The sequence below is a fragment of the Zalophus californianus genome, chromosome 1 (genome assembly GCF_009762305.2).
Source record: "Zalophus californianus isolate mZalCal1 chromosome 1, mZalCal1.pri.v2, whole genome shotgun sequence".
In the NCBI taxonomy this organism is placed as follows: domain Eukaryota; kingdom Metazoa; phylum Chordata; class Mammalia; order Carnivora; family Otariidae; genus Zalophus; species Zalophus californianus.
The window spans coordinates 13,448,063-13,472,841 of NC_045595.1; the positions used below are offsets into that span (position 1 = coordinate 13,448,063).

General features: G+C 54.8%; 2 protein-coding genes and 1 non-coding gene across 3 annotated transcripts; all 3 read left to right on the plus strand.

The window, feature by feature from the left end:
• The first annotated feature begins 1,140 nt into the window (after positions 1-1,140).
• Positions 1,141-4,612, plus strand: RPL18A (ribosomal protein L18a). The gene is made up of 5 exons (XM_027583305.2): positions 1,141-1,233; positions 2,540-2,719; positions 3,342-3,471; positions 4,128-4,237; positions 4,457-4,612. Exons 1-5 carry the CDS (start codon positions 1,216-1,218, stop codon positions 4,547-4,549), a joined length of 531 nt encoding a protein of 176 aa, XP_027439106.1. The 5' UTR covers positions 1,141-1,215; the 3' UTR covers positions 4,550-4,612.
• Positions 3,852-3,984, plus strand: LOC113919097. Its single transcript, XR_003518827.1, has one exon. It is a non-coding gene; the product is annotated as a small nucleolar RNA SNORA68 (small nucleolar RNA).
• Positions 4,613-10,948: 6,336 nt separating the features above from the next.
• On the plus strand, positions 10,949-23,072 carry SLC5A5 (solute carrier family 5 member 5). Its single transcript, XM_027585850.1, has 15 exons — positions 10,949-11,305; positions 12,121-12,186; positions 12,528-12,579; positions 12,775-12,842; positions 13,623-13,777; positions 14,593-14,733; positions 14,815-14,944; positions 16,017-16,105; positions 16,835-16,947; positions 17,024-17,094; positions 17,536-17,622; positions 17,692-17,885; positions 19,568-19,692; positions 20,408-20,523; positions 22,035-23,072. Exons 1-15 carry the CDS (start codon positions 10,949-10,951, stop codon positions 22,197-22,199), a joined length of 1,929 nt encoding a protein of 642 aa, XP_027441651.1. The 3' UTR covers positions 22,200-23,072.
• The last annotated feature ends 1,707 nt before the right edge of the window (positions 23,073-24,779 follow it).

Here is a 24,779-nt window from a genome sequence, read left to right on the forward strand (position 1 = left end):
GCCGTTAAGCGTCTGCCTTCGGCTCAGGTCATGATTCCTGCTCCGCGGGAAGCCTGCTTCTCCCTCTCCCACTTCCCCTCCTTGTGTTCCCTCTGTCGCTGTGTCTCTCTCTGTCAAATAAAGAAATAAATAAAATCTTAAAAAAAAAAAAGGCAGCACAAATGCATTTTTTGGTCTCTTAACTGTTTTAAGAAGCAATTGTATGAAAATATATATATATTACAAAGGAAGTGAGCAAAGTATAGGAATAAGGAAATGACACCAGGTAGTAACACTAATCCACAAAAACAAGTGAAGACAACCAGAAATGCAAACGGAGAAAATCAATATAACAAACTCTGTGAACAACACATACTTGCCCTCCTCTATTTTCTCACATTCTTTAACAGTCCTACAATTTTAAGTAACAATTGCCACAATGTATTGTTAGGTTTGTAACACATATAAATGTAATATGTATAACAATAATAACACGATAATAACAATGAGACAAAAGGGGGCAGAGGAAATGAATTATATAGGAGTAACATTTCTAAATCTCATTAAAATTAAGGCAGCATAAATTTGAAGGAGATTCTAAATTAAGATGTATGTGTTAAGCCCTAGAGCAACCACTAAGGAAATAACTTAAAAAATATAGTAGGGTCCCGGGGCCTGGCGGGCTCATGGGTGGAGCATGAGACTCTTGAACTCGGGGTTGTGAGTTCAAACCCGATCTTGGGTGTCAAGATTACTTAAAAAAATAAATCTTAAAAGAAAAAATATTAAATATATATAGAAAAAAATCATTAAAAGAATTAAAATATTACACTAGAAAATAGTCATTTCATGGAATATAAAGCAGTAAGGAAATAAACAAATTCTACACGCGAGCATCCCCTGGAAGTGGAGCTCAAACTACCACCCAGACCTCCTGGGGTGCCTACAACTCCCGGCGTGCGGCGCACGACGCTCCCTTACGGCCATGGTGGAAAGGGAGGGGCTAGTGGAACTCCCTTTTGCGAGTTGTAGTTTCGCCGCCGAGGAAGGAAGGGCTGTGAAAGGTGGATGGACCTAGAGCCAATGAAAAGGCAAATCTTGTTGAGCGTCGGAAAGAGAAGCCAATGGGCGTGCGGCCTCTAGGAGGCGGGACTTCCGGCAACGAAGTCTTGGTGAGCGGCTGCGCGAGGGCGGCTACTTCCTTTCTCGTGTGGCGGCGAGAGCGGGGAGTGCGCCATGAAGGCTTCGGGAACAGTAAGGCGAGCGCGGCTGGGCAGGGGGCCGGGGAGGGCAATGCAGATCGAATCGGGGGTCCCGGCAGGTGGCATGGGCCGCATAGCAGGAGCGCGCTCTTGGCTGGGTCCCGCGCCACCGCGCGCCATCGCCTCCAGGTGCAGCCAACATGGCGGCCATTGCGGGCGCCGCGTGGAGAGTCTGGTGCCATGGTCCCGGCCCGCTGGGAAATCGCGGGGGCCGGAGAGGCCGGGTCTCCTTTCCAGGGGAAGGGACAAGTTGCGCGGCTTGGACGTTCCGAACAACGGGACTTCGTCGATCTTCCAAGTCTCGGTTTCCCCATTTGCAAAGTGGACATGGTGGGAGGAAACGTTAATATTTCTTCTCCCTCGGCGGGGTTGTGAGTAGTAGAAGAAAACCGTAAATCTGAGCTGACACGGGGAACTTTATCGCTGTGACTAATGTTTGGTAAAATCCGAGGGCGCTGTGGCGCAGAGATGGAAGAACAAGCCCTCGAGAGAAACAGGGTGGGTCCTGTACAGCTCCCCAGCCTGTTTCCACGCTGGGAAAGGGGCCAGCTACATCGGTCCCCTCCTGAACAGGTGGTCCGCGGGCCTGATTAGTCCCATTGAGAGGTGGGAGCAGGAGACAAGTTTACGATATTTGGGGCTATCTCCTCATATTAGTAACATGGCGAGTCATTTGCGAAGGCAGGTTCTTTGTACTATATTGCAGTGTTTGGCCCTGGCTTACATCTTTGTTTTTGCATCTGTGTAAACAGGTAGAATCCACTGGGAAGTCCAAACCCCTTTGGGCTGCTGCTGGGAATACTGGAGCAGCTGCAGGTCCCATGGCAGCAGGGCTGGGGAGGGAACTGGATTCTTGTTCTCGTTCTGCCTGGGGTGGGCTGTGAGATCCTAGGCTGGTCACTCACTGTCTTAGGGCCCCAGAGTGAAAGAGGACTTTGGGAAGATGTGAGTTGCAAAGTTGTTGTGGAGGAAGGAGCCTGAACGTTTAGTCTTCGGCTTTTTTCACATGACTATAAACAGAAAGGGAAGGACAGCGAGATTGACAGCCCTGCCCAGCTTTCCTGAGCCAAGGCAAAGGGTACCCAGGCATCTTAATCCTCCCCACCCTCGATCCTTGTTCTGGGAAGGCTGGGACAGTGCAGTCACCAGATCCCACATGGATGCCCTGTGATGGGACAGTCTGTTTACGCTCTCCTGATTCCAGTTATCACCAGGCTTGGGAAAGGGAGCAAGGGGAATCTTCACAGTTGCCTCAGGGCTCTGGGTTGGGCCCCACTTCACCCCTCTTTCTGTTTCAGCTGCGAGAGTACAAGGTGGTGGGGCGCTGCCTGCCCACCCCCAAATGTCGCACTCCGCCCCTGTATCGCATGCGAATCTTTGCACCTAATCACGTCGTCGCCAAATCCCGCTTCTGGTACTTTGTGTCTCAGCTGAAAAAGATGAAGAAATCTTCGGGGGAAATTGTCTACTGTGGACAGGTACGGGGAGTCTGAGAACAGGGGGGGTTCTGGAGTGGATTTACACCTTCCTGTGGGGGCATTCCTCACCCCACAGAGTTCCCAGACTTCATAACCCCTGCCTTGTTCGCCTGTGTAATTAAGCCCTAGGTTGGGATGGGATGGATACCTCAGTGCGCTTTTCCTAATGAGAGAGCCCAAGGCCCAGGAAGTGTGTGGCTGGCATGCTTGGACACCTTGGCCGAGGCCAGCACCTTCGCCTGGCCTCGTGTGTGAAGTGGGGAGAGGTGCTATCACCAGGGCACGTTTGCTGTGATGGGCGCTGGGCTCTGCATCATTCTGCTGCACTGGGTGGCAGCTGCTTTGGGGCCCAGATAGTCTTGGGAGAGTAATGTTTGGGAGGAGCTGAGCTGGTGGTCCACACGGGGGAAGTGTGCCGGCCTGGACGGCTGTGTACGCCCTACTGTTGCTGTGGGAGTTTGTCCAGGACAGCAGATTGCCCCAGGCCTCTCTTGCGCCCGTTTCCCAGTCCTCGAATCTGAGAGCGCAAGAAGGCAGAGGATCAGCAAGGGTCGGAGCCGGGTCGGAGCCAGGTCGAAGCCCACTCGCCACCCTTGCTTCAGCCAGTGTCTTTGGCACCTAGGTGTTTGAGAAGTCCCCCTTGCGGGTGAAGAACTTTGGCATCTGGCTGCGCTATGACTCGCGCAGCGGCACCCACAACATGTACCGGGAGTACCGGGACCTGACCACTGCGGGCGCCGTCACCCAGTGCTGTAAGCCGCCGGGTCCTGCACCCAGGCCCCCCCTTAGACCCCTGTTGCAGGCATCTGCAACCCCGTCGGCCTGCGCCCCCCTCTCCCCCCAGACTGAGGCAGGGCAAATGCCACAGGCTTCTGGGATTAGGGGGGGTGGGGAGTCAGTCCAGGGGTGCTAATGGGGGACACAGAAGAGGTGTTTGCATAGGGGCAGGAGTGGAGAGGGTGCTCCAGGTGCATCTTTTTCTGGAACCTGGCAGCAGGTGGACCTTTGGGGTCCATCGCTTGTGCAGGTGTAATTCCCAGCCAGAGTCTAGCCCAGGCCTTGTCTGTGGGGATCTGGTGCTGGTAGTAGCCCCGGGTGCTCCTAGAGCAGGTTACCTGCCAGGGCCCAGACCCAAGCACCTCAACCCAAGAACTGCTGTTTCTCATAGCAGCGGTTTAAACAACGGTGCTAACAGCAAGTGGATCTCGTCGCCTTTGGGGGGCTGTGGCCGTGCCCCTCAAAGTGAATTCGGAGGTTCTACATGCCTGATAAAGCCAGTGCCTGCTGGGGCCAGAGACTATGGCCACCCAGTCCCCAAGTTGGGGTTCCTCTAGACCAGCACTTGGTGGGAGGTTTGAGGAATGCCCAGACCCCGGGGTACACGTTCGCCCTGCCTCCTTCCCTGCAGACAGAGACATGGGCGCCCGACACCGTGCCCGGGCCCACTCGATCCAGATCATGAAGGTGGAGGAGATTGCAGCCAGCAAGTGCCGCCGACCAGCTGTCAAGCAGTTCCACGTGAGTGCCCTGGGGGCCGTGCTGGGTGGGCTTGGTTGAGGGGGGCTCCCCTGGAACATGGAGCTGGCCCAGCTGCTCCTCTATCCCCCAGCCTCGGGAGCTACAGGGAGGCACTGGGTTTGACGCAGGAGCCCAGTGGGGGGTGGCCACACCTCAGTGGCCCCTGGAAGACAAGGTTGAGAGGCTTCCACCCCCCTCACCCACCCGTCCTTACTGCAGGACTCCAAGATCAAGTTCCCGCTGCCCCACCGGGTCCTGCGTCGCCAGCACAAGCCACGCTTCACCACCAAGAGGCCCAACACCTTCTTTTAGATGCAGAGCCTCACTGTCTCCAAGTCTGCTCAAATAAACTCTTTGGGAAAACCAAGGTGCTCAGACACTCTTGTTTTCTTTGTACGCCCTGCAGAACTCAAAAGGGCTCAGCCAAGCTGTGAGTTCTCTGCTTGGGGAGGGGTCCTCCTCTCTCAAAGTGGGGCCCAGGCACCTGATTTCTCCAGAAGGGGAGCCCCAGGAATGGCAAAGGCCACACCCCCAAGCTCTCTCCTGCCCACTTAGCTCCCCAGGGCTTCATCCAGCAAGGGGCTGTCACGGGCAGGGTCCTAGAGCCAGAAGGCCTGGTTTTCAGCCCCATCAGGTGGCCCTCTGCTGTGAGCTTTGGGGTGCCTTGCAGGCCACAAGGTTTGGCCCCTAAACCTATCCCATCTTCCTTGTTAGACAGAGGCCCCGGCTTTCCTGCTCCCAGCCCCCATGTTTTGGGTAAGATGTGGCCATCAGATATCAGATGCCTAGAAGTCAGGATGATGGGGATGGTTTTGGTCCACCTGTGGGATTTCTCCTCTTCCCTTCCAGGCTCAGAACCTGTCTTTGGTTCCAGGATCCTCGGAGCAGACACCAGGGGGCGCCGGAGAAGGCCATGAGCTTGCTCTGCTGTGGTGGTTTCTCCTTGGGGGAGTGGGGGGGCTTGAAGGACACCCTGATCCTGCCCCAGAGAGTCAAGGGCTCACCATGGGTATCTGTCTCCAGGAAACCACTTGAGGCCCCGGGGAATTCCAGGCATGAAGCTAATCCCACCCTGGCTGAGCCCCTCAATCAGGATGAAGCACAGCTAGGAGGGCAGATCTTGGGAAGCGTCTGCCCTTGGCGTGTGACCTTGGGCAGCCCTGGCCCACTGAGTGAGTCTTCATCAGGAAGTTAGGGCACTCAGCACGTTTACTCAGTTGACGATACTTGGAGCGTCACAACTGTAGGCACTGGGGGCAAAAGGTCAGTCGAGATCTGCCTTCTATTCCAGAGAGCTGTGGAATGGGAAGAAACCAGGGAGCAAGAAGGCAGCGTGGAGTGGGGGTTTGGGGAGCAGTCAGGCCTGGAGTGTCCCAGGCCAGGGTATAGCCTCTCTTCCCCCACTTGAGGTGGGGGTGGCTCGTTGGCATGATCAGTCTCAGTGGTTTCCAGAAAACCAGGTCACTTCAGACCCCACCTGTGTTTGGAGAGGTACCTGAGGCAGAGCTGGGGCATAGCCAGCCACTTCCCCAGAAAGACCCGAGGACAGGGTACCTGGCTTCCTGGACCTGCATTGGCTGCTTTGCCTACTGCTGTGAAACAGTTCTTTCCCACCTCCACACCTTCGCACTGGCTGAGCCTTCTGGCTGGACTGTTCCAGATCACTGGTTTGGCTTCCCTGAAGTTTGTAATTCACACGTGTATTCCAGTGACAATGGCCTTTCTGTGTCCCTCCTTGGCCCCAGGACCTGTTCAAGAAGTCAGACCCAGAAAAGGGTAGGGACAGCCAATGAATATCCTTCCCTTTGTTCATACCACCTGGCAGAAGGACAGTTCCTTCCTGGGTCTGGCATTCCTGGACCCAGGTTTTTTATTTTTTCACCCTGCCGAGATCCCTACCACCACCCCGTAAGCATACTGATTTACTCTCCCAATAGCATTTAATAAGAAGCAAACTTCGATGGCTGAAAAAAAAATCCCATCTTGGGGATTTTTATTTGCCTTTTGTTCTTAGGAAGTAGGCACTTCTCTCAATTTGGCCTCGGCTCCTTTCTGGGGCTGCTGGTCATTTTTAAAATTATTTTGTAAAAATTCCTTTCATATGTGGTGCAAAAACCTCAAAAAAAAATACGTTTCCCCCCAAATACGGTGCAAATTTTTTCTTCCAGGGCACTTGACGTTTTTTAAGGTATATTTTGGGGCCAGGCTAGAATTTTTTAATTTTTTGCCTTGTTGGTATCATTAATCTTTTATGGCTTCAGGCAGAAGCTTCTAGTTGCCCCCAAATACTCCTTTCTCAGTAATAGGATCTTCGTATCTAGATGCCACCCACACAAAAAAAATACATTTCCCAGCCTTCTTTGCATTTAGGGGTAACCATGTGATACTAGCAGTTGCAATGTGTGCCATTTCCAGGAAATACCCATCTGGCTGGAATATAGGCACAATGTCTGGTGCTCCAGCAGCCATCTTTGGCCATTAAGAAGACACATTGGAGCAGCAAGGTAGAAGGACTTTGGGTATCTGACCCTGTGACTATGTGATGAGAAAAGGGGAGAAGGAAACACCAGTCCTGCTTAGGCTGTAATGGAGGCTTTTCGTTGTCACTCTCGTGACTTGGCCCTGAGGTGGGCCCTAATGGTTGTGCTTGGGGCAAGTCACTACCCACTCAGCTTTAGTTTCTTCCTGTGTAAGGTGGGGTTGGTTCTGGGTGTGGGAAGCCTTCAGATGAACTAGAGATAGGATATGTCACCAGGAAAGTGGAAGGCCCTGGCCCTACAAAAGGCCCACTGTGCACCCCCATCCACACCTTGGGTCTTCATCAAGGCTTCATCTATGTTACAGCCTGGGAACCAGGTGGGAGGGCTCTGCCCCAACCAGCCAAAGGGTGGGGTCAGTCCGTTATTGAGGCATCTTTGAACTGAGGATGAGTGAGCACTGGCTCCCTAACTTACATCTAGTCATCCACCCACCCCGCCCATGGACCCCTCTACCATGTAACCATCTACCTGGGAATCTCCCCCCCACAACCCTGCACAGAGCAGTTGCCAGGGCGCTGGCTGGAGGTGGGGACTGCTGAGCTGAGCTCTCACTCTGCAGAGATAGTTGAGGTGCGTGAACCAAGCAGAGCAACAAAAACTGGAGATAAGGTAGCCCTTCAGTGTGAGGCCCACGAGGCCCCTGCCTCCGGGATCACTGACACCCCTCTGGTTGTCTGGGTGCTCCCAGGCCTTGTCCCTGTGTTTGTTCAGGTGCCGAGTGCCATGCCCGGCAGGACTGGGAGCCCTGGGGGAGAGATCACAAGCTGCCCCTCCCTGTACCCCAGGGGCTCCTGAGTCAGGACCATTGGGCAAGGGCAGGCAGGCCCTAAGGCAAGACAAGACAGGCAGGGGCCTCAGAAGACCTGACCCGGATCCTGAAACCAGGAGAGACTACCCGAGAATCATGGAATCCTAGAATCACAGTTGGGATCCTCAGGACTTAAGAATGGTGGATTCTCACAGGAAGCTACAGCACCATTAGTAAGAATGGTTTGCTTTTGGGGCACCTGGGTGGCTCAGTGGGTTAAGCATCTGACTTCGGTGCAGGTCATGATCCCGGGGTCCTGGGATCGAGCCCCGCATCGGGCTCCCTGCTCCGCGGGAAGCCTGCTTCTCCCTCCCCCACTCCCCCTGCTTGTGTTCCCTCTCTCACTGTGTCTGTCAAATAAATAAATAAAATCTTAAAAAAAAAAATGGTTTGCTTGTACTGAGTGCAAGGGAGAAGTTCAAGGCCAGACACCCAGAAGGTCATGCTGGAGTCGGAGTAGCTCACAGCCTCTCACCCCAACCCCTGCCATGTCACCAGGGAGCCATGAGAGCCCTGGGGGTGCCCGGGCAGCAGGCAGGGGTGGGCACAGCAAATAGCCATGCAGCATCCTGACATTCCTGCCCTTGGTGCTCAGACTGCAGCTGCGGGCCGTCAGGGCTCTCCCTGCCCCTCCCCCTTCACCAACGGGGTCCTGCCTGCCCTCTGCCCATATGGGAACTGTACAGGCAGGGAAGGTACCACTGCATCTCCCCAACCCACTTCCTGTACCCCTCCAACCCCAGAGAAGAGGGTCCCACCCACCCCTCAGGGTTCCCAACTCTGGGCCTCCTGTCAAATCCTGGAATTCCAGAACACATTCTGAATCCACCCATTTCTTCCCACCACACAGTCGCTGCCATGGACATGGCGGGCTTTTCAGAGTCTATAAATCTCATTAGGTCCCTCTGGCTCCAAACTCTCCAGTGCTCCCCCAGCTCCCTCTGAATAAAATCCACCCTTGGCCAAGGCTCAAGGTCTCTTGTGGCCTTCGCTGTCCTCACTCGCTCTGCTCACTCCACTTGACGTCAGGGCCTTTGCCCTGGCTGTTCCCCCTGCATCTCTCCAAGCTTGGCTCCTCCTCTCCCTGCCAGGTCTGCACTCACCTCCTCCAAGAGTTCCCCTCCCAGAGACCCACATAAAGTCGTCCCCCAGGCCAGCTCCTTCTCTGACCTTGCTTCACTCAACCATCAGCTTCAGAAATGTGTGTTCACCTCCTGGCTCGGTCAGTGTCAAGTGCCTGTGATCCTGCTGTGTCCCCAGCAGCGGGTGCATGGTCCTGCACACAGTAGGTGCTCAATGATCGGGCCTCAGCCCAAGCGTCAGTCTGTAGCCTCCCACCTCACAGAGGAAGAGACAGGCTGGCAGTGGGGATGGCAACCACTCCCAGAACCTCCCTGGGGAGGGAGGATCGGGTTTGTGCGCGCTGCAACAATTTGCATATATTTGCATTCGCTTGCATGGCTTTTCGGGAAGGGGATCCCCTCCAGGATTTATCCTTTCCCATCAGATTATCCAGATGGGCGCCACGCATCCGGGCCTGGAAAAAAATGAAGGCGGGGGAAGGAAAAGGAACTCAGGTCCTCTCCGCACTCTCCTGGCCGGGGTGGCGGAGCGCATATTGGCGGGCAACGGCGCGTGTCAGCCGCCCTATCGCAGTCCCGGGGGAGGGCGGGGGGGTGCAGGCCGGCCCCGCCCAGCGCGCGGAGAGGGAGAGCCGGGGGGTGGGGGTGGGGGTGGGGTGGCAGGGGGCACGAAAGGATGGCAAGGGAGATGCTGGACCAAACTGGAGTGACGCGAGTTGGCCGGAGACCACCAGGAGGCGGCAGAGGCTTGGACAGGACTCCAGGGCCCTCGGGTTCAACCCGGCGGAGGTCTTAGATCCCTCCCGCTTGTGGAAGAGGGAACCCCGTTTCGGGACTGGAACCCAGAGGTCAGAGCCTCCAGAGGCCAAAGTCCCTCAAGTCCACCAGCAAAGGGCCCAAGACGACAGTGTCTGGGTCTCTTGGTGGCATGACCCCAGGCAAGGGATTTCCCCTCCCCAACCTGGATTTCCTCATTTGCGCGATGGGGGACATGTCAGACACTACCTCCCAAGGAGTCATGGGCCTCCCATTTATTCGGATTCGAGGCCCCTGACAGTCCCTCCCCCATGACCTCCATTATACATTTAACACCTCGCCCAGGTCAGACGCTCCATGAGTGTTTGGCACAGGAAACAAATGAATGAAGACACGAATGAATGAAGGCCTTCTGTGCCAGGCTCGCATTATGTAGGCTCGATTTATTCCTTGGGGCAGGGGCTACTTTATCTCCATTTACAGATAGGGAAACTGAGGTACAATGACAAGCAAAGACTCCTCCAAGTATGTCTGCATTTAGGACCTGAACCCCAATGTCTCCCACTCAGCTTAGCCTGGGGCTGGGGTTTGGTGATTTCCTCCCGCTAGGTTCTGAAGAAAGGGAATGGTTGCAAGTGCCAGTTGGGGGGAGGGGCGTTCAAGCAGAACGAGTTTTCCTCAAGCGGCAGGGCAACCCAGAAAATGAACCCCTGGCTTGTGGGAGAGTGAGCTCCCCTCAGCTTAAGGTACAAAAGCACAGCGGGGATTTGAATGCTGAAGCTCGGCTTCCAGCCGTGTGGCCCCAGGTGAGCGTGATATGCCATCTCGGAGCCTCAGTTCCCTACCTGTCAACGGGAGACATTAACAGCTCGGGGTGAGGGGAAAGTGCCACCGAAGTAAGAGGGGGTATTTGGGAGCCACACCCATCCCCACCCCCACCCCCAGCAGCCACCCACGTGGCCGGTCTTGGCCTATCTGACCTAGTCCCGGGCGGAAAGGGTGCGGGTCCTGCCCGCCCCCAACTCCAGGGGCGGGGTTTCGCGGACCCGGGAGCCCAATAAATCCACAGCCGGTCGCCGGGAGCCACCCCTTTAAGCCCTACGGAGACCTCCCGTCGAGGTCCGAGCGCCGAGCACAGCTCCCAGGGAGAGAGACCGACGGCTGGGCGGCCGACACACCGCTGCAAGGAGCCAGCCTTACCGAGCGGGAGGCGAGGGGCACCGACGGACAGACGGCAGAGGAAGACGCGTCGAAGAGGAGGGACAGGGAGGCAGACCGCCGCAGCGAGGATCCACAGATTCCTTGCCCAGGGAGCCCCGGCCCGAGTCCCTTCCACTCCCTCCCTCCAGGGGCCGCAGGAGACAGGTGTGCGGCCTCGCTGCAGAGGCCAAGCATCCTCCCATCTCCACGCAGCCCTGCCTCCTCGGTCGCTGCCAGTTTCCCTTACCGGGGGTGGGGGGGTGGGGGTGGCACGCGGGGTGGCTGGAAGGGCCGAGGACGCGCTTGGCCCTCGCACCTGCACCTCATGGCGGTCGTCGAGGCAGGAGCGCGGGCCACGTTCGGAGCCTGGGATTACGCGGTCTTCGCCCTCATGCTGCTGGTGTCCACAGGCATCGGGCTGTGGGTCGGGCTGGCGCGGGGCGGGCAGCGCAGCGCGGAGGACTTCTTCACCGGGGGCCGGCGCCTGGCCGCCCTGCCCGTTGGCCTCTCGCTGGCCGCCAGCTTCATGTCGGCGGTACAGGTGTTGGGCGTGCCCGCCGAGGCCTACCGCTTTGGCTTCAAGTTCCTCTGGATGTGCCTGGGACAGTTGCTCAACTCCCTGCTCACCGCCCAGCTCTTCATGCCGGTCTTCTACCGCCTGGGCCTCACCAGCACCTACCAGGTACCGGGCAGAGGCCCGGAGGCAGGACCTGCCTGGCTGAGAACGCAGGGATGTGGCGGGGAGGTCCTGGGGCTTTGACGTGCTGTACAGGGGGCGGCCGGCGGGCTCCTTGGGGCTTTAACAGTTAGACAGGTGCGGAGGGTTCTGGGAAGTAGCCCCAGGCAGCGGGGTGAGGGGCAGGAAGAAGAGGAGCCGCCGTCCTGGTTCTCCTCGGTGGAAGCCCGCGCAAGGCGGAGCCAGGTGTGCACCAAGTGTGGACAGGCACGAACATGCCCCCCTCCCCCCACATGCTTGGGCGTGCGCACAGCTGAGCGATCGTCGGACAGTGGGCCAACGGTTCGAAACCCGACTTCCCCGCTTACTCTGCTCGGGCCTCCCAAGTGTCAAACTGGGCTAATAAGAGGACTTCCCTCCAGGGCAGGGGGTAAAGTGATTAAAATCATGACCGGTAGACAGTAGGCGACCAAGAACAGTTGGCCACAGGCAGTGTAGAGTCCGCTTGTTGACTCTGAGCGACACCGCCCCGGGGACCAATGAGCCACCAGTGGGGGCGGAAGAACGTATACCTTTGACCGATCCGTCTTCCTGGGCACACGAAGTGTGCCCAGGAGCGGGGATGGCGCGTGTGCACAGATGTGTGCACACTGATCGGAATCTGTGCGCTTGGCGGGGGCCCCCCACCGACAAGGGTGAAGAGAGAAGTTGGCCTCCGGAGGGAGGGCAGAAGCCACGAGGGCGGGTGAAGTACCCCAGAGGCCTCGATCTCCTGGGTAGTACCTGTCCAGGTGACCACGAGCCTCGGCTCCTCCTTGCAGTACCTGGAGCTGCGCTTCAGCCGCAGTGTGCGGCTCTGCGGGACCCTGCAGTACCTGGTAGCCACAGTGAGTGGCTTCGGCCCCGCCCTCGCCCTCAGGGTCCGGCTCAGATCCAGCTCGGGTCCGGGTCTCCGTCGGCCCCGCCCGCAGCCCCACCTTCCGTCACGGCCCCGCCCTTAGGGTCCCACCCCCATCCTGTAAGGCCCTTCTCAGGCCCATCCTCAACCTTTCTGGCCCCGCCCCCTGCGGCCCAAAGACCCGCCCCTATACGCCCGGCCTGACCCCGCCCCCACCGAGCTCCGGATCCCCTACTGGCCGGACACCGCAAGCTCCGCCACCGCTATTCTCTTCCTACCCCCTTCCCCGTCCTCCGCGGGCCTCACTTGGTCCCGGCTCTCTACCCATAGGTGCTGTATACTGGCATCGTGATCTACGCCCCCGCCCTCATCCTGAATCAAGGTTTGACTCTGGGAGATCTCGGGAGGGTGACCGGGAGGGAGCAAAGGCTTTGAGACTAGACCGAAGGAGAGGGGAGGGGCAGCCCCAGGAGAGACTTGGGGAGGGAAGAATCCCGAAGAGATGAGACCCTAGACACTAGGGGCCAAGTTTGCACCCTGCCTGGAGGCATAATGGTGGGGCGGTTTCCTTGTGCAGTGACTGGGTTGCACATCTGGGCCTCGCTCCTGTCCACTGGAGCCATCTGTACCTTCTACACGACTGTGGTGAGTGACACCCCCACCCCACGTGGGGGCTCCATGCCCACTGGGTCAGGGAGACCCTGAAGCCACCATCCACTCCTTACTTGCCCTTTCTGCTGAGGAAACCTGCATCTCAGCTGGACCTCTGTTTCCTCATCTTAATAACAAGTCATTTGAAAGGCTTATTGCTGAGAGTCCAGGGATATGCTAGCTTCAGGACTGGCTGGACCCAGGGGCTACAACAGCGTCTTCTGGGCCCCTCTCCCATCTCTTGGGGTCCCATCAGCTCAGAAAGTGAGTTCCTATTTCAGGATGGGCTGGCAAAAGTCCTAGGAGGGTTCTGGTTGGCTGGCCCCAGTCTTGCGTGCAGGATGAACCAATCACAGAAGTTTGGGGGGCTGCGAAGATACTCTGGTTGGCTATTTCTGGAGCTGGGAGTCGATTGGCTTCCAGTGGATGGCCTTTGAGGGAGAAGGGGCTTCTCCAAAGGCAAATCAAGGGGCTCCCATGGGAAGGCAGCGGTATGGAGGCTGGAAGGGTAAAAGCAATAGCTAAGAACAATCGTCATAGTAGTAATGATAATGCTGTCAGCCATCACTCATTCACTCACTGAACGTGTATGTGGTAGGTGCTACTGCAAAGATTTTCCTCATACGAACTAATTAAATCCTCACAACACCATTTTCCGAATGAGGAAACCGGCAGAGAGAGGCACCAGTCCAGCCACTGTTGTAAGCTAAACTGGGTTAGCCTCAGACAGATCCCTATCTGACCCCCTGCCTCCCCGTCTGTCACATCTTGCAGGGCGGCATGAAGGCTGTGGTCTGGACTGATGTGTTCCAGGTCGTGGTGATGCTAACTGGCTTCTGGGCTGTCCTGGCCCGAGGGATCATGCTGGTGGGTGGGCCCCGGCACGTGTTTGAGATTGCCCAGAACCACTCCCGGATGAACCAGATAGAGTGAGTAAAACCGTAGAGAGGGTCCTACAGAGAGGTGGAACTGACATCCCTCTGCCCTGGGAGAAGCCAACCAATGCTTCTGCTCCAGGAAGCCCTCCCTGCTTCACTTCCCAGACTCCCCACACACCAAACATGTCCCTCCCCTCTCTAGACTGCCCTAGCCCGCATCCCTCCATCTGTCTCACCATGTCCCCCAGCCCAGACTGGAGACTGACGACTCTCTGAGGTCCCAGCTGGGCACAGACACTTTTTTTTTTTGGTCTTTTTTAAATTTTTGACAATTTTTTTTTTTTTTTTATAATGCGTCTTGGTGAAGTCTTTTTTGGATTCAGTCTTACAGGGGACTTTAAGCTTCATGTCCCAAGATTTCCATATATTTCCCAATTTGGGGAATTTTTCAGCCATTGTTTATTTTTTTAAGATTTTATTTATTTATTTGACAGAGAGAGAGAGAGACAGAAACAGCGAGACAGGGAACACAAGCAGGGGGAGCTGGGGAGGGAGAAGCAGACTCCCCGCTGAGCAGGGAGCCCGATGCGGGGCTCGATCCCAGGACCCAGAGATCATGACCTGAGCGGAAGGCAGATGCTTAACAACTGAGCCACCCAGGTGCCCCAGAAAGGTTTTTGAATGCATACATGGACGACTCAGTAAATAAATAAATTTTCGATCTGGCAAACTCCTACTCACATTTCAAAACCCACCCCAAAAGTCCCCTCAAGGCCCATAAGGTTCAGAATGGCCATCTGGGGCCCTTGGGAGGGTGAAGTCAATGTGGCATTCCCATATGCCTGTCTTGTCCCACCCTTATCCAGGTTTGACCTGGACCCGCGGAGCCGCTACACATTCTGGACTCTTGTGGTGGGTGGCACATTGGTCTGGCTCTCGATGTATGGTGTGAACCAAGCACAGGTGCAGCGCTATGTGGCCTGTCGCACAGAGAAGCAGGCCAAGCTGTGAGTGTTTAGGAGGGGCAGGGTGGGGGCCTCTGGGACCAGCTGCCCCCCTCCCCAGCCTGAGGCTGCCCCTCCCCCCAGGGCCTTGCTTATCAACCAGCTGGGCCTGTTCCTGATCGTGCTCAGTGCTGCTGGCTGTGGTATCATCATGTTCACGATCTATGTAGACTGTGACCCTCTCCTTGCAGGGCGTATCTCTGCCCCAGACCAGGTAAGTCTGGCCCAGGCTCCTAGGCCACTCCTGCCCTCCCCACCCCCATTCTGAACTTATGCATGGATGAACCTCTGGGAGCAAGGGTGGAACAGCATTCCTAGAAGAGAGAACAGCCTCCTCAGAGGTCCAGGGGCAGCAAAGAGCTTGGCACAGAGGAGGATCTGGAAGGAGCAGGGAAGACAAGGCTGGGAGGCAGTGGGGAGCCTTAGGGGAAGTGGGCGCGCAGGGGAGGGGCACATTCAGATTTGGAGTCAGAGACTCCCTGAGGGATATCTTTTTTTAAGATTTTATTTGAGAGAGAGAGAGCATGAGGGGGGGACGGTCAGAGGGAGAAGCAGACTTGAGCGCAATGTGGGACTCAAGATCCTGAGACTCCAGGATCATGACCTGAGCAGAAGGCAGTCGCTCAACCAACTGAGCCACCCAGGGGCCCTCCCTGAGGGATATTAAGGAGGAGATGGGACCATGGTTCAGCATGAAATGATAGTGTTGGTAAAAATAATCACCAGCTCTCATGACCTAAGCACCTGCTCTGTGCCTTATGCTGTTCCTTTCACAAGCAGTTAGTCTCCCATAAAACCCTTCAACATGTGATGAGGCCAAGGCTGTCATGGCCCCCATTTTACAGATGAGGAAACTGGGGCTGGAGTGGGTGGGAAGCAACTGCCTGAGGTCAAATGTGAGCAGGGGCAGCACCAGGGCCAGCAGCCGTGCCTGGTTCAGAGTCAGTTCAGAATCGGCAGAAGAGGGAAGGCTGTCCCATCTGCTGTCCTCCGCTGGGGTCAGCTCCTGGACTACCTGACTCTGCAACCTCAGCCAAGGGCTGCACCTATAGTTTTACTGTCCTCATCAGTAAAGCAGAGATGACGCGGGACTCTGCCTCACTGGGATCCCAGGGCACACAGTCAATCAACAAACACACACACAGTGCCCACTGTGAGCCCAGTCTGCACTGGGCCCTGGGGACATGCAGTGCGAGGACAGACAGAATCCCTCATGCTCGGGGTGCTGCTGTCCTGGACGCCAACCCCTGACTCTCCCCCACCCCACCCCACCCCACCCCCGCCAGTACATGCCCTTGCTGGTGCTGGACATCTTCGAGGACCTGCCTGGAGTCCCTGGGCTCTTTCTGGCCTGTGCCTACAGTGGCACCCTCAGGTAAGCAGCCCTCCTTGCTCACCCAGCTGCCCCTTTGTGGGATAGAACGTTCTGGGCACGTTCATCATTACAGTTCCTGCTTGGTCCCCAGTGGGCAGCTCAGGTGGGCTCCAGCAGAAGGCACGCCCTGGGGACAAGGACCCCAGCTGTGGGGTTTTCACCTTCTTAACACCTGGCAGGGCCACACCCGACTTCCCTCTCCCTTCTTTCTTTCCTGCCTTCTGCCCCCAAACAAATGTTTATTGAGCACCTACTACGCACTGAGCACCTACTATGTGCATATGTGGCAGGCACTGCCGTTCTAAATCCCAGGGCACAGCTGTGACCAAGTGGTCCCCCACTCCTGCCCTCAGGGGCCTCATATTCTAGTGTTTTCAAATACTCTGTGACTTCTGGCACATCCCTGCTCCTGCTGTGACCAGGGTCCCAAGCAGTTCTTGGCACTCTATGATTGCTATGTCATGAGAAATTGTGTCATTTGTGTCCTTGGTCAGGGGTGTCCTTGCTCTCATGGGAGCGTCTCAGATCTGGGGGTGCGGATGGTGGGGTGGTGGACTTCTCCACTCTTGGGGAATTCTGTCACCCATGCCTCTGCCCTTGGACTGCGTGGGGTCCTGGCAAGTCAGATGGTATGAGCAGCTGGGGCCTCCCACAGCAGGTGGACCCCGGGGGGGGTGTGGCCAGTCCCTTGATGAGGCCTGTTGACCACTCGCCCCACCCCACTCTCAGCACCGCCTCCACCAGCATTAATGCCATGGCTGCGGTCACCGTGGAGGACCTCATCAAACCCCGGCTGCCCAGCCTCGCACCCCAGAGACTCGTAATGGTCTCCAAGGGGCTCTGTGAGTTGGAGGAACTCGGGTTGGGGGGGCAGGGCGGCATCTCCCCGCTGACCATGCCACCCCCCATCTGCAACAGCACTCATCTATGGCTCAGCCTGTCTCACCGTGGCAGCTCTGTCCTCACTGCTGGGGGGAGGCGTCCTCCAGGTGAGCCCCCCGCCCTGACCCAGCCCCATCTCCACAAGAAACGGGGCAACGTCTGCATTGAACTGAAACCCAGAGAGGGTCCTACTTTTCGTGGCAGAACTGGGTTTTGTCCGATGCCACCAGCCTGATACTTTCTGCAGCCACCTGCCTGGTGGCAATGGAGATGGGGGGTGGGGGGGGCGGGTGGCTTGGAGGCAGGGAGGGCCTCACCGTGGCTCAGAGGTGGGACCAGAATTTGTCAGGAGAGAGAATCCGCGTCTTTGCCTCCAACACAGGGGAGAGAGACACAGGGACAGGGAGTCCCGTCCCTTTTAGGGAAACAAGCAGAGTCTCAGGGTCCACAGTGGAATTACTCAGGTCTTGCTTTCCAGCAAGCAAACTGAAGCCAGGAGAGGTGGGATGCCTCTGCCCTCAGCTCCCCCTCCCCACCCTTTCTCACAGGGCTCCTTCACCGTCATGGGAGTCATCAGCGGCCCCCTCCTTGGAGCCTTCATCCTGGGAATGTTTCTTCCTGCCTGCAACACGCTGGTGAGTGGGGGCAGCTAGGAGTTGGGAGGGCACATGGCCTCTCTCCCCTGACCTGGGCTCTGCCCCCAGGGCGTCCTCTCTGGGCTGGCCACCGGCTTGGCGCTCTCGCTGTGGGTGGCCGTGGGTGCCACTCTATACCCGCCCAGCACCCAGTCCTTGGGAGTCCTGCCATCATCGGCTGCCGGCTGTGTCGTGCCCTCAGCCAATGCCTCTGGCCTCCTGGGCCAGCTCCTGGCCACCAACACCTCCAGCAGGAACCCCAGGTGAGCCGGCTGCTCAGAAGGGTGGGTGTGGCCTGAGAGGGTGTGGTGGGGGAGGGGGGCTCTGAAACTGAGTCTTGAATGCAAAAGAGGAATGTGCTTGGGAAGAGGTGAAGGAAGGGCATTCCCAGTGGAGAGAAGGGAAAGTGCAAAGGGCCTGAGGTCGGGTTCAGTTTAGTGCATTCCAACTATGGGGAGGATGGGGTGTATTTAGTGGGCCGAGAAGGATAGATGAGGTCCAGCCAGAAGAATTTGGTCTGATTCTTTATTATGATTATTACTCTGGAGCTATAATTTACAGACCATAAAATGAGCCATTTAAAAGTGGTTTTTAGTGGATTCACAAGGTTATACAACCATCACCATTAACTCAAGAACACTTTCATCACCTCACAAGGAAGCCCCATCTCCATGAGCAGGCACTCCCCATCTCCCCCTCCCCCCAGCCCCTGGCAACCACTAATCCACTTTCTGTTGCTATGGATTTGCCTGTCTGGACATTTATTATAAATGGAATTATACAATACATGGCCTGTTTTGTCTGGCTTCTTTCACTCAACATGATGTTTTCAAGGTTTTTGTTTTGTTTTTGGTGTTTTCAAGGTTTATCCACATTGTAGCACATATGAGGGCTTGATTCCTTTTTATGGCTGAATAATATTCCCTGTATGGATGGACCACATTTGTTTATCCATTCATCCCTTGGACATCCGGGTTGTTTCCACTTTTTGGCTACTGTGAACAGTGCTGCTATGATCATTTGTGTACAAGTTTTGGTGTGGACGTACGGTTTCATTTCTCTTGGTTTGTACCTAGGAATGGAACTACTGGATCATATAGAAGTTCTTTTTAAATTATTTTTAAACACTTTTAAAATATTTTATCTATTTATTTGAGAGAGAGAGCATGAGTGGGGGTGGAAGAGCAGAGGGAGAGGGAGAAGCAGACTCCCCGAGGAGCAGGGGGCTCGATGTGGGGCTTGATCCCAGGACTTGGAGATCATGATCTGAGCCGAAGGCAGATGCTTAACCATCTGAGCCACCCAGACACCCCTATATCTTTTTTTTTCCGAGAAATGCCTAGTCAAACCCTTTGCCCATTTTTTAATTAGTTCATTTGTTTTTTTATTGTTGAGTTATAATTTATATATTCTTTAAATCTTTATGTATTCTGGACACTAGATCCTTAGACAGATGTATGATTTGCAAATATTTTCTTCCACTCTGGGTTGTCTTTTCATGTCTCTTGATAGTGTCCTTTGATGCACAAAAGATTTCAGTTTTGATGAAGTCTAATTTATCTATGTTTTCTTGGGTTGCTTGTGCTTGTGCTTTTGATGTCAGATCTAAGAAACTATTACCAAATCCAAGATCATAAAGATGCACACCTATGTTTTCTTCTAAGAGTTTAATTTGGGTAGATTCTGAGAGTAATAGGGAGCCGTGGAGAGTGGTGAGCAGTAACAGGGAGTAATCTGAGTTACATTTCAGTAATGCTCCTTCTGGCTGTGTGTAGAGAACACCTATGGGTGGAAGTGGGTTAGCTGGAGAGAAAGAGAAGTGGCTACTGCACACACCTGAGTGAGCAATAATGGAAGACTGGGCTAGGCCTTCGCAGTGGAGATGGGAGGAAATGAACAGACTGGGAGTGGCTTTTGGACTCATGCACACCTCTCCTATCCCTAGCCCTGAAATGGACCTTGATCGACCCGCCTTAGCTGACAGCTTCTATGCCATTTCCTATCTTTACTATGGAGCCCTGGGCACGCTGAGCACTGTGCTATGTGGAGCCCTCGTCAGCTGCTTGACAGGTAAGCAGGACGTATGGCCTTCTCAGAGATCACCTTGTGAATCCCTCTACCTCCAGGACCCACTGGGCAGGAAGAAGAGGAAGGACATTCCCGTCAGCCAAATGGCCCCCACGTGCTGGACGACGCATCAGCACCCTTTATGCTGTGTCGCCTTCAGGACAAATTCTGCGCCTTGCAGGGCTGGTCCCGTTTTGCGAGGCAGGAGAAACTGAGGCGCCCCCCCTCACCCCAACCTGCCTTTCTAGCCTCTCCCCCGCCTCCAAAACCAAGTCCTTGCTAGAGGATATGGGGTGAAGCCGCGAGGCGCTGTCCATTGTGCTGAAATATCTTCTCAGCAGGGCCTCAGCCACTCCGTGTCCCTCTGGGAATTCTGAATGCCATGGAGAAGTGGAAAGAGATCAGGAGAAATTAATAGTGATCACAGTACCTGTTCTTGCTTCCTGTGTCTCCGACTTTACATTCACCAGGGCTTTCTTGAGTCCTTCTCTGTGCCAGACACTATTCTAGATGCTGGGGAAATAATGAACCACCCACTGATGTATTACATCCCCTCACTGTGTAGATGAGAAAACTGAAGCCCAGAGAAGGGCAGAGGCTTGCCAGGGTACCCAGTGGGTCATTATCGAATCTGGGATTGGAACCCATCAGAGCTCTCCCTTCCCCCTCCCTCTCCAGTTCCCATCACCTCTTCACTAAATATCTCCCTTTCCCGCAGGCCCCACCAAGCGCAGTGCCTTGAGTCCTGGGCTGCTATGGTGGGATCTTGCACGGCAGACAGCATCGGTGGCCCCCAAGGAAGAAGTGGCTACCTTGGATGACAGCTTGGGGAAGGTCAGTCACAGGGCTGGCTCCCAGAGCAGGGGGAGGGACAGTGAAATGACTTTGGGTCCCGTGGGCATGGCCATAAGTCAGGGGAGGGAATTGGTGAGTCACCATCTTTCTCAGCGTCTTCCAGAGAAAAGGCTTGGTTGAGAGCTGACATGTCTTCAACACTTTTTATCACACCCTTTAACAAAGACTGAGAATTTCATACTATTCCTTTCCTTGTATTACGTCAAGTCTGTGGCAGGTAAAACTGGTTTACCTTTAAGGTATTGATTTAAAATCTCTTCTTTTTTTTTTTTAAGATTTTATGTATTTATTTGACAGAGAGAGAGAGCACAAGTAGGCAGAACAGCAGGGAGAGGGAGAGGAAGAAGCATGCTCTCCGCCCAGTGGGGAGCCTGACGTGGGGCTCGATCCCAGGACACCGGGATCATGACCTGAGCCGAAGGCAGGCGCTTAACCACCTGAGCCACCCAGGCGCCCCTAAAATCTCTTCTGTAAATAAAAGTACTTAATTCAGAAGTGAGTCAACTTCGAGAAAATCTTACATAAGAAACATGAGCCGGGGTAGGCCAACTTCACCCAAAGCTGTGTGGTTGCTATGTGAATTCCCTGAATTTGGAAAATGCTGTCCCTGATCCAAACATGCCTCTGCTTTGAAATCCCTGTTTCATTTTCTCATTTCTTACTCTGGGCTGGGGTTCTTGTCCACTGTCTAGGAGGAGCAGATGAAAGCTAAATTGAGAAATAAGTAGGATCTCAGCAGGTAATGAGGACAATAAAACAGGGTACTATGATGAGGGTGGCCTCTTGGAAGAGGTAAGAGATAGAGCCCCTAAGGAGGAGGAACCAGCCCTAGGAAGATCTGGGGGAAGGGCATTCTTGATGGAGGGCACAGCAGGGGCAAAAGGCTGAGGCCAGAAGCTTGAGAAGGGGAGGTATTGGGCGCCTGGGTGGCTCAGTCGTTAAGCGTCTGCCTTCGGCTCAGGTCATGATCCCAGGGTCCTGGGATTGAGCCCCGCATCGGGCTCCCTGCTTGGCGAGGAGCCTGCTTCTCCCTCTCCCACTCCCCCTGCTCGTGTTCCCTCTCTTGCTGTGTCTCTCTCTGTCAAATAAATAAATAAAAACTTAACAAAAAAAAAAGAGAGAGAGAGAAGGGGAGGTATGGAGAGGGAAGGGATTTGGCTGGAGTGTTTTTAAAGCTCCTTTCAGCTGCTGTGGGGAAATACTTATTTTCTTGAAGGGGAGCAGGCAGAAAGAGTGAGAGGGAGGCAGGCATCCTTGCAAGCATTGACGGCTTGGACTATAGGTGACGTGAGCATGGGGGGAGAGAGAGAAGCGGGTGGAGGTTTTGGAGGCAGAAGGCACAGGACTGGCTGATGCACTGAGCAAGGGGACAGTTGTGCAACCCTGCCCAGGTTCTGTCCTTCGAGGCCCTCAGGGATCCCGTCTGGAGGTTGAGCTGACACAGAGCAGAATGGATCTCTGACAGTGTCTTTCTTCTCTTTTCATTCCAGGGTGCTGAGGAACTGCCCCCTGGAACCAAGAGGCCTCCTGACTTCCTGCCCACGGACGAGGACCATCTGCTCTTCCTGGGGCAGAAGGAGGTGAATGGAGCTGGCTCCTGGACCCCCAGCAGTGCACATGACCATGGTCAGGACCTTCGGGAGACAGACCTCTGAGCCAGCAGGGGACTGACCACCTGGGATGGAACCTCAGGGTGGCCCCTCCCACGCCACAGAACAGCCTCGGGCTCCAATTGCCTGGACTGTGTCCTATGCAAATGAGTTTGGGATCCCTACCCTATGGAAAGAGGTGAAGCCCTGCCTTTGGGAGGTCATTTTATCCAGCCCCCTTCCAGCCAGCCCCTAGTCTTAGATGCTGCACCCTCGCCTGCTCCCCCAAAATGAAGCCAGATTTCTCTCTACGTACAATAGAAAGATGTTGGACTCCCCTCTGGACAACATGGGAAAACTCTAGGCCCAACATTAAGGTCTGAGAAAGTCTCCAGGGCTTCTCTGGAACACGTCTGAATATCAGCAAGGCTTTGGGAGGTCCTCAGGCACAACCCCCTGCACCCCATTTCTCAGATGGGGAAACTGAGGCCTGGAAAGGGGCAACAACTTGACCAAGGTCACAGCGCACACCAGAGATTCATTGAGAGTTGGGAAACCAGCTCTTCCACCTTCACTGCCCCCCTGTTTTCCTCCCTTTGGAGGGTCAGACATCACATGACTCCTGACCTTGGGAACAAGAAGGGAGGATAAAGGAGAAATAACATTTTCGATCATCCTCTAATGCCTGCACACTATGTATCTCATCCACTAAGGAGCATGAACCCACTTCACAGAGGAATAAACTAAGGCTCAGTGAGGTGGCCTGAGGTTATGTCAAGTAGGGTGTGGGCAGGGACAGACCTGGGAGCTGCATGATGCTGAAGGTCTATTGCCAACATGTCACTGGTGGACAGGGTCAGATAGGTTGGGCGAATCCATGTCTGGGGACGTGCTTGACTTTGGATGGAGATTTAATCCATGCACATCCAATAAACGGACTTTGATGCTTGATGTTCTGTGCTCTCCTCGGTCAGATCTGAGTGTGAATCTCAGTGTCTCTTGCCCCAACACTGAGCGAATAAACCTGAGTGTTTAAGCATCAGAGCGAGGTGATAATTGCCATCTCGGGGTGCATTATGCTGCCCTCCCTGACACATAGCTTCTCTCCCCTTCCTGATTTGCTCTTGAAGCATCCCCTCCCCAGTGCCCTTTCTGCCTGGACCCTGCCAGCCTCCACACTGTCCCTGCACCAGTCCCTTGGGGGTCTCTGGGACTTTGAGAGCTGGCTGCACTCACATCTGCCCATATACTTGCTATGGCTCCTGTGGTCCCCAAGGGAGCATCCCCTACTCAGTTCAATAGGGTCCTCCCAAAATTCAAGACCCAGAACCTCCAAATGTGACCTTACTTGAAGAGTCTTGGCAAGTGTACTTAGATTAAGATAAGGTCATACTGGATTAGGGTGGGCCCTCAACTCAATGACTGTGTCCTTATAAGAAAAGAAGAGACAGATACATAGGGAGAAAGCCATGTGGACACCGAGGCAGAGATTGACACATCTACATGGCAAGGGACATCAAGGATTGCTGGAGCCACCAGAAGCCAGGAGAGAGGCAAGGCGGGGGGGGGTTCTCTCTTAGAGCCTTCAGAAGGAGTACAGCCTGCCAACACCTTGATTTTGGACTTCTGGCCTCCCGAGCTGGGAGAGAATAAATATCTATTATTTTAAGCTATGACAGTTCAGGAAGTTAATACATACCTCGGGATCTGACCTCTCTCCACCCCTCAGAGACCTGGCCCTCTGTACAGGCTGTTTTCTGGAGACCTTTAGATTTGGACTTAAAAGGGACCATTGCAAATTTTCCATCACTGATCAAGTAGCATGGGAAGCAGACTTTCCACTGATTAGTGGTGCTCACTCAGAGCAGAGCCCAACTTGGAGGTGAGAAGAGGCATGAGGGGCTAAGGCGGAACAAGCCAGTTTGGCTGATATTTTAGAGATCCAGCCGTGTTGTCCCATTATCAATAGTTTATTCTTTCCATTGCTGAAGAGTATCCCACTGTATGGATGAATCACAGTTTGTTCAATGATTCACTATGTCAGCCTTGAAAATAAAGCAGCCAGTTATTTTACTAGCAAAATGGGTTTATTCGGGAATGGCAGAGGAATTGCAATTTGGGACCTGCAGGCTATGGCAAAACCATAGCCAAGTCTAGAGAACAAAAAGAGAGGAACATTACTTTATAGAGAAAAAGAAAGAAGTTGGGCGCTTGGGTGGCTCAGCTGGTTGAGCATCTGCCTTTAGCTCAGGTCATGATCTCAGGGGTCCTGGGATCCAGCCCCACAAGGGGCTCCCTGCTCAGCAGGGATTCTGCTTCTCCCTCTCCCTCTGCTGCCCCCCCTGCTTGTGCTCTTCCTGTCCTTCTCTCTCTCTCAAATAAATAAAATCTAAAAAAAAGAAGGAAGTTGGGAGGGGTGACTGAGGGTTTGGGGAAAGTGAGGGTTCAGGATGGTGATGGTTTCTCATTGGCTGAGTTGTGGCAGTTTCTCACTAGCTGGGCTGAAGGAGAAAACCTTTCCTCCTGCTGGGCTAGTACAATAGGCTTCCTACTGGAAAATACCAGGTATGCTTCTTCCAGTTGGAGGTCTGCAATTGTCCAGTTGTCGAGGCATCAGAACGCCCCCTGCTGGCCCCCCAACTATAA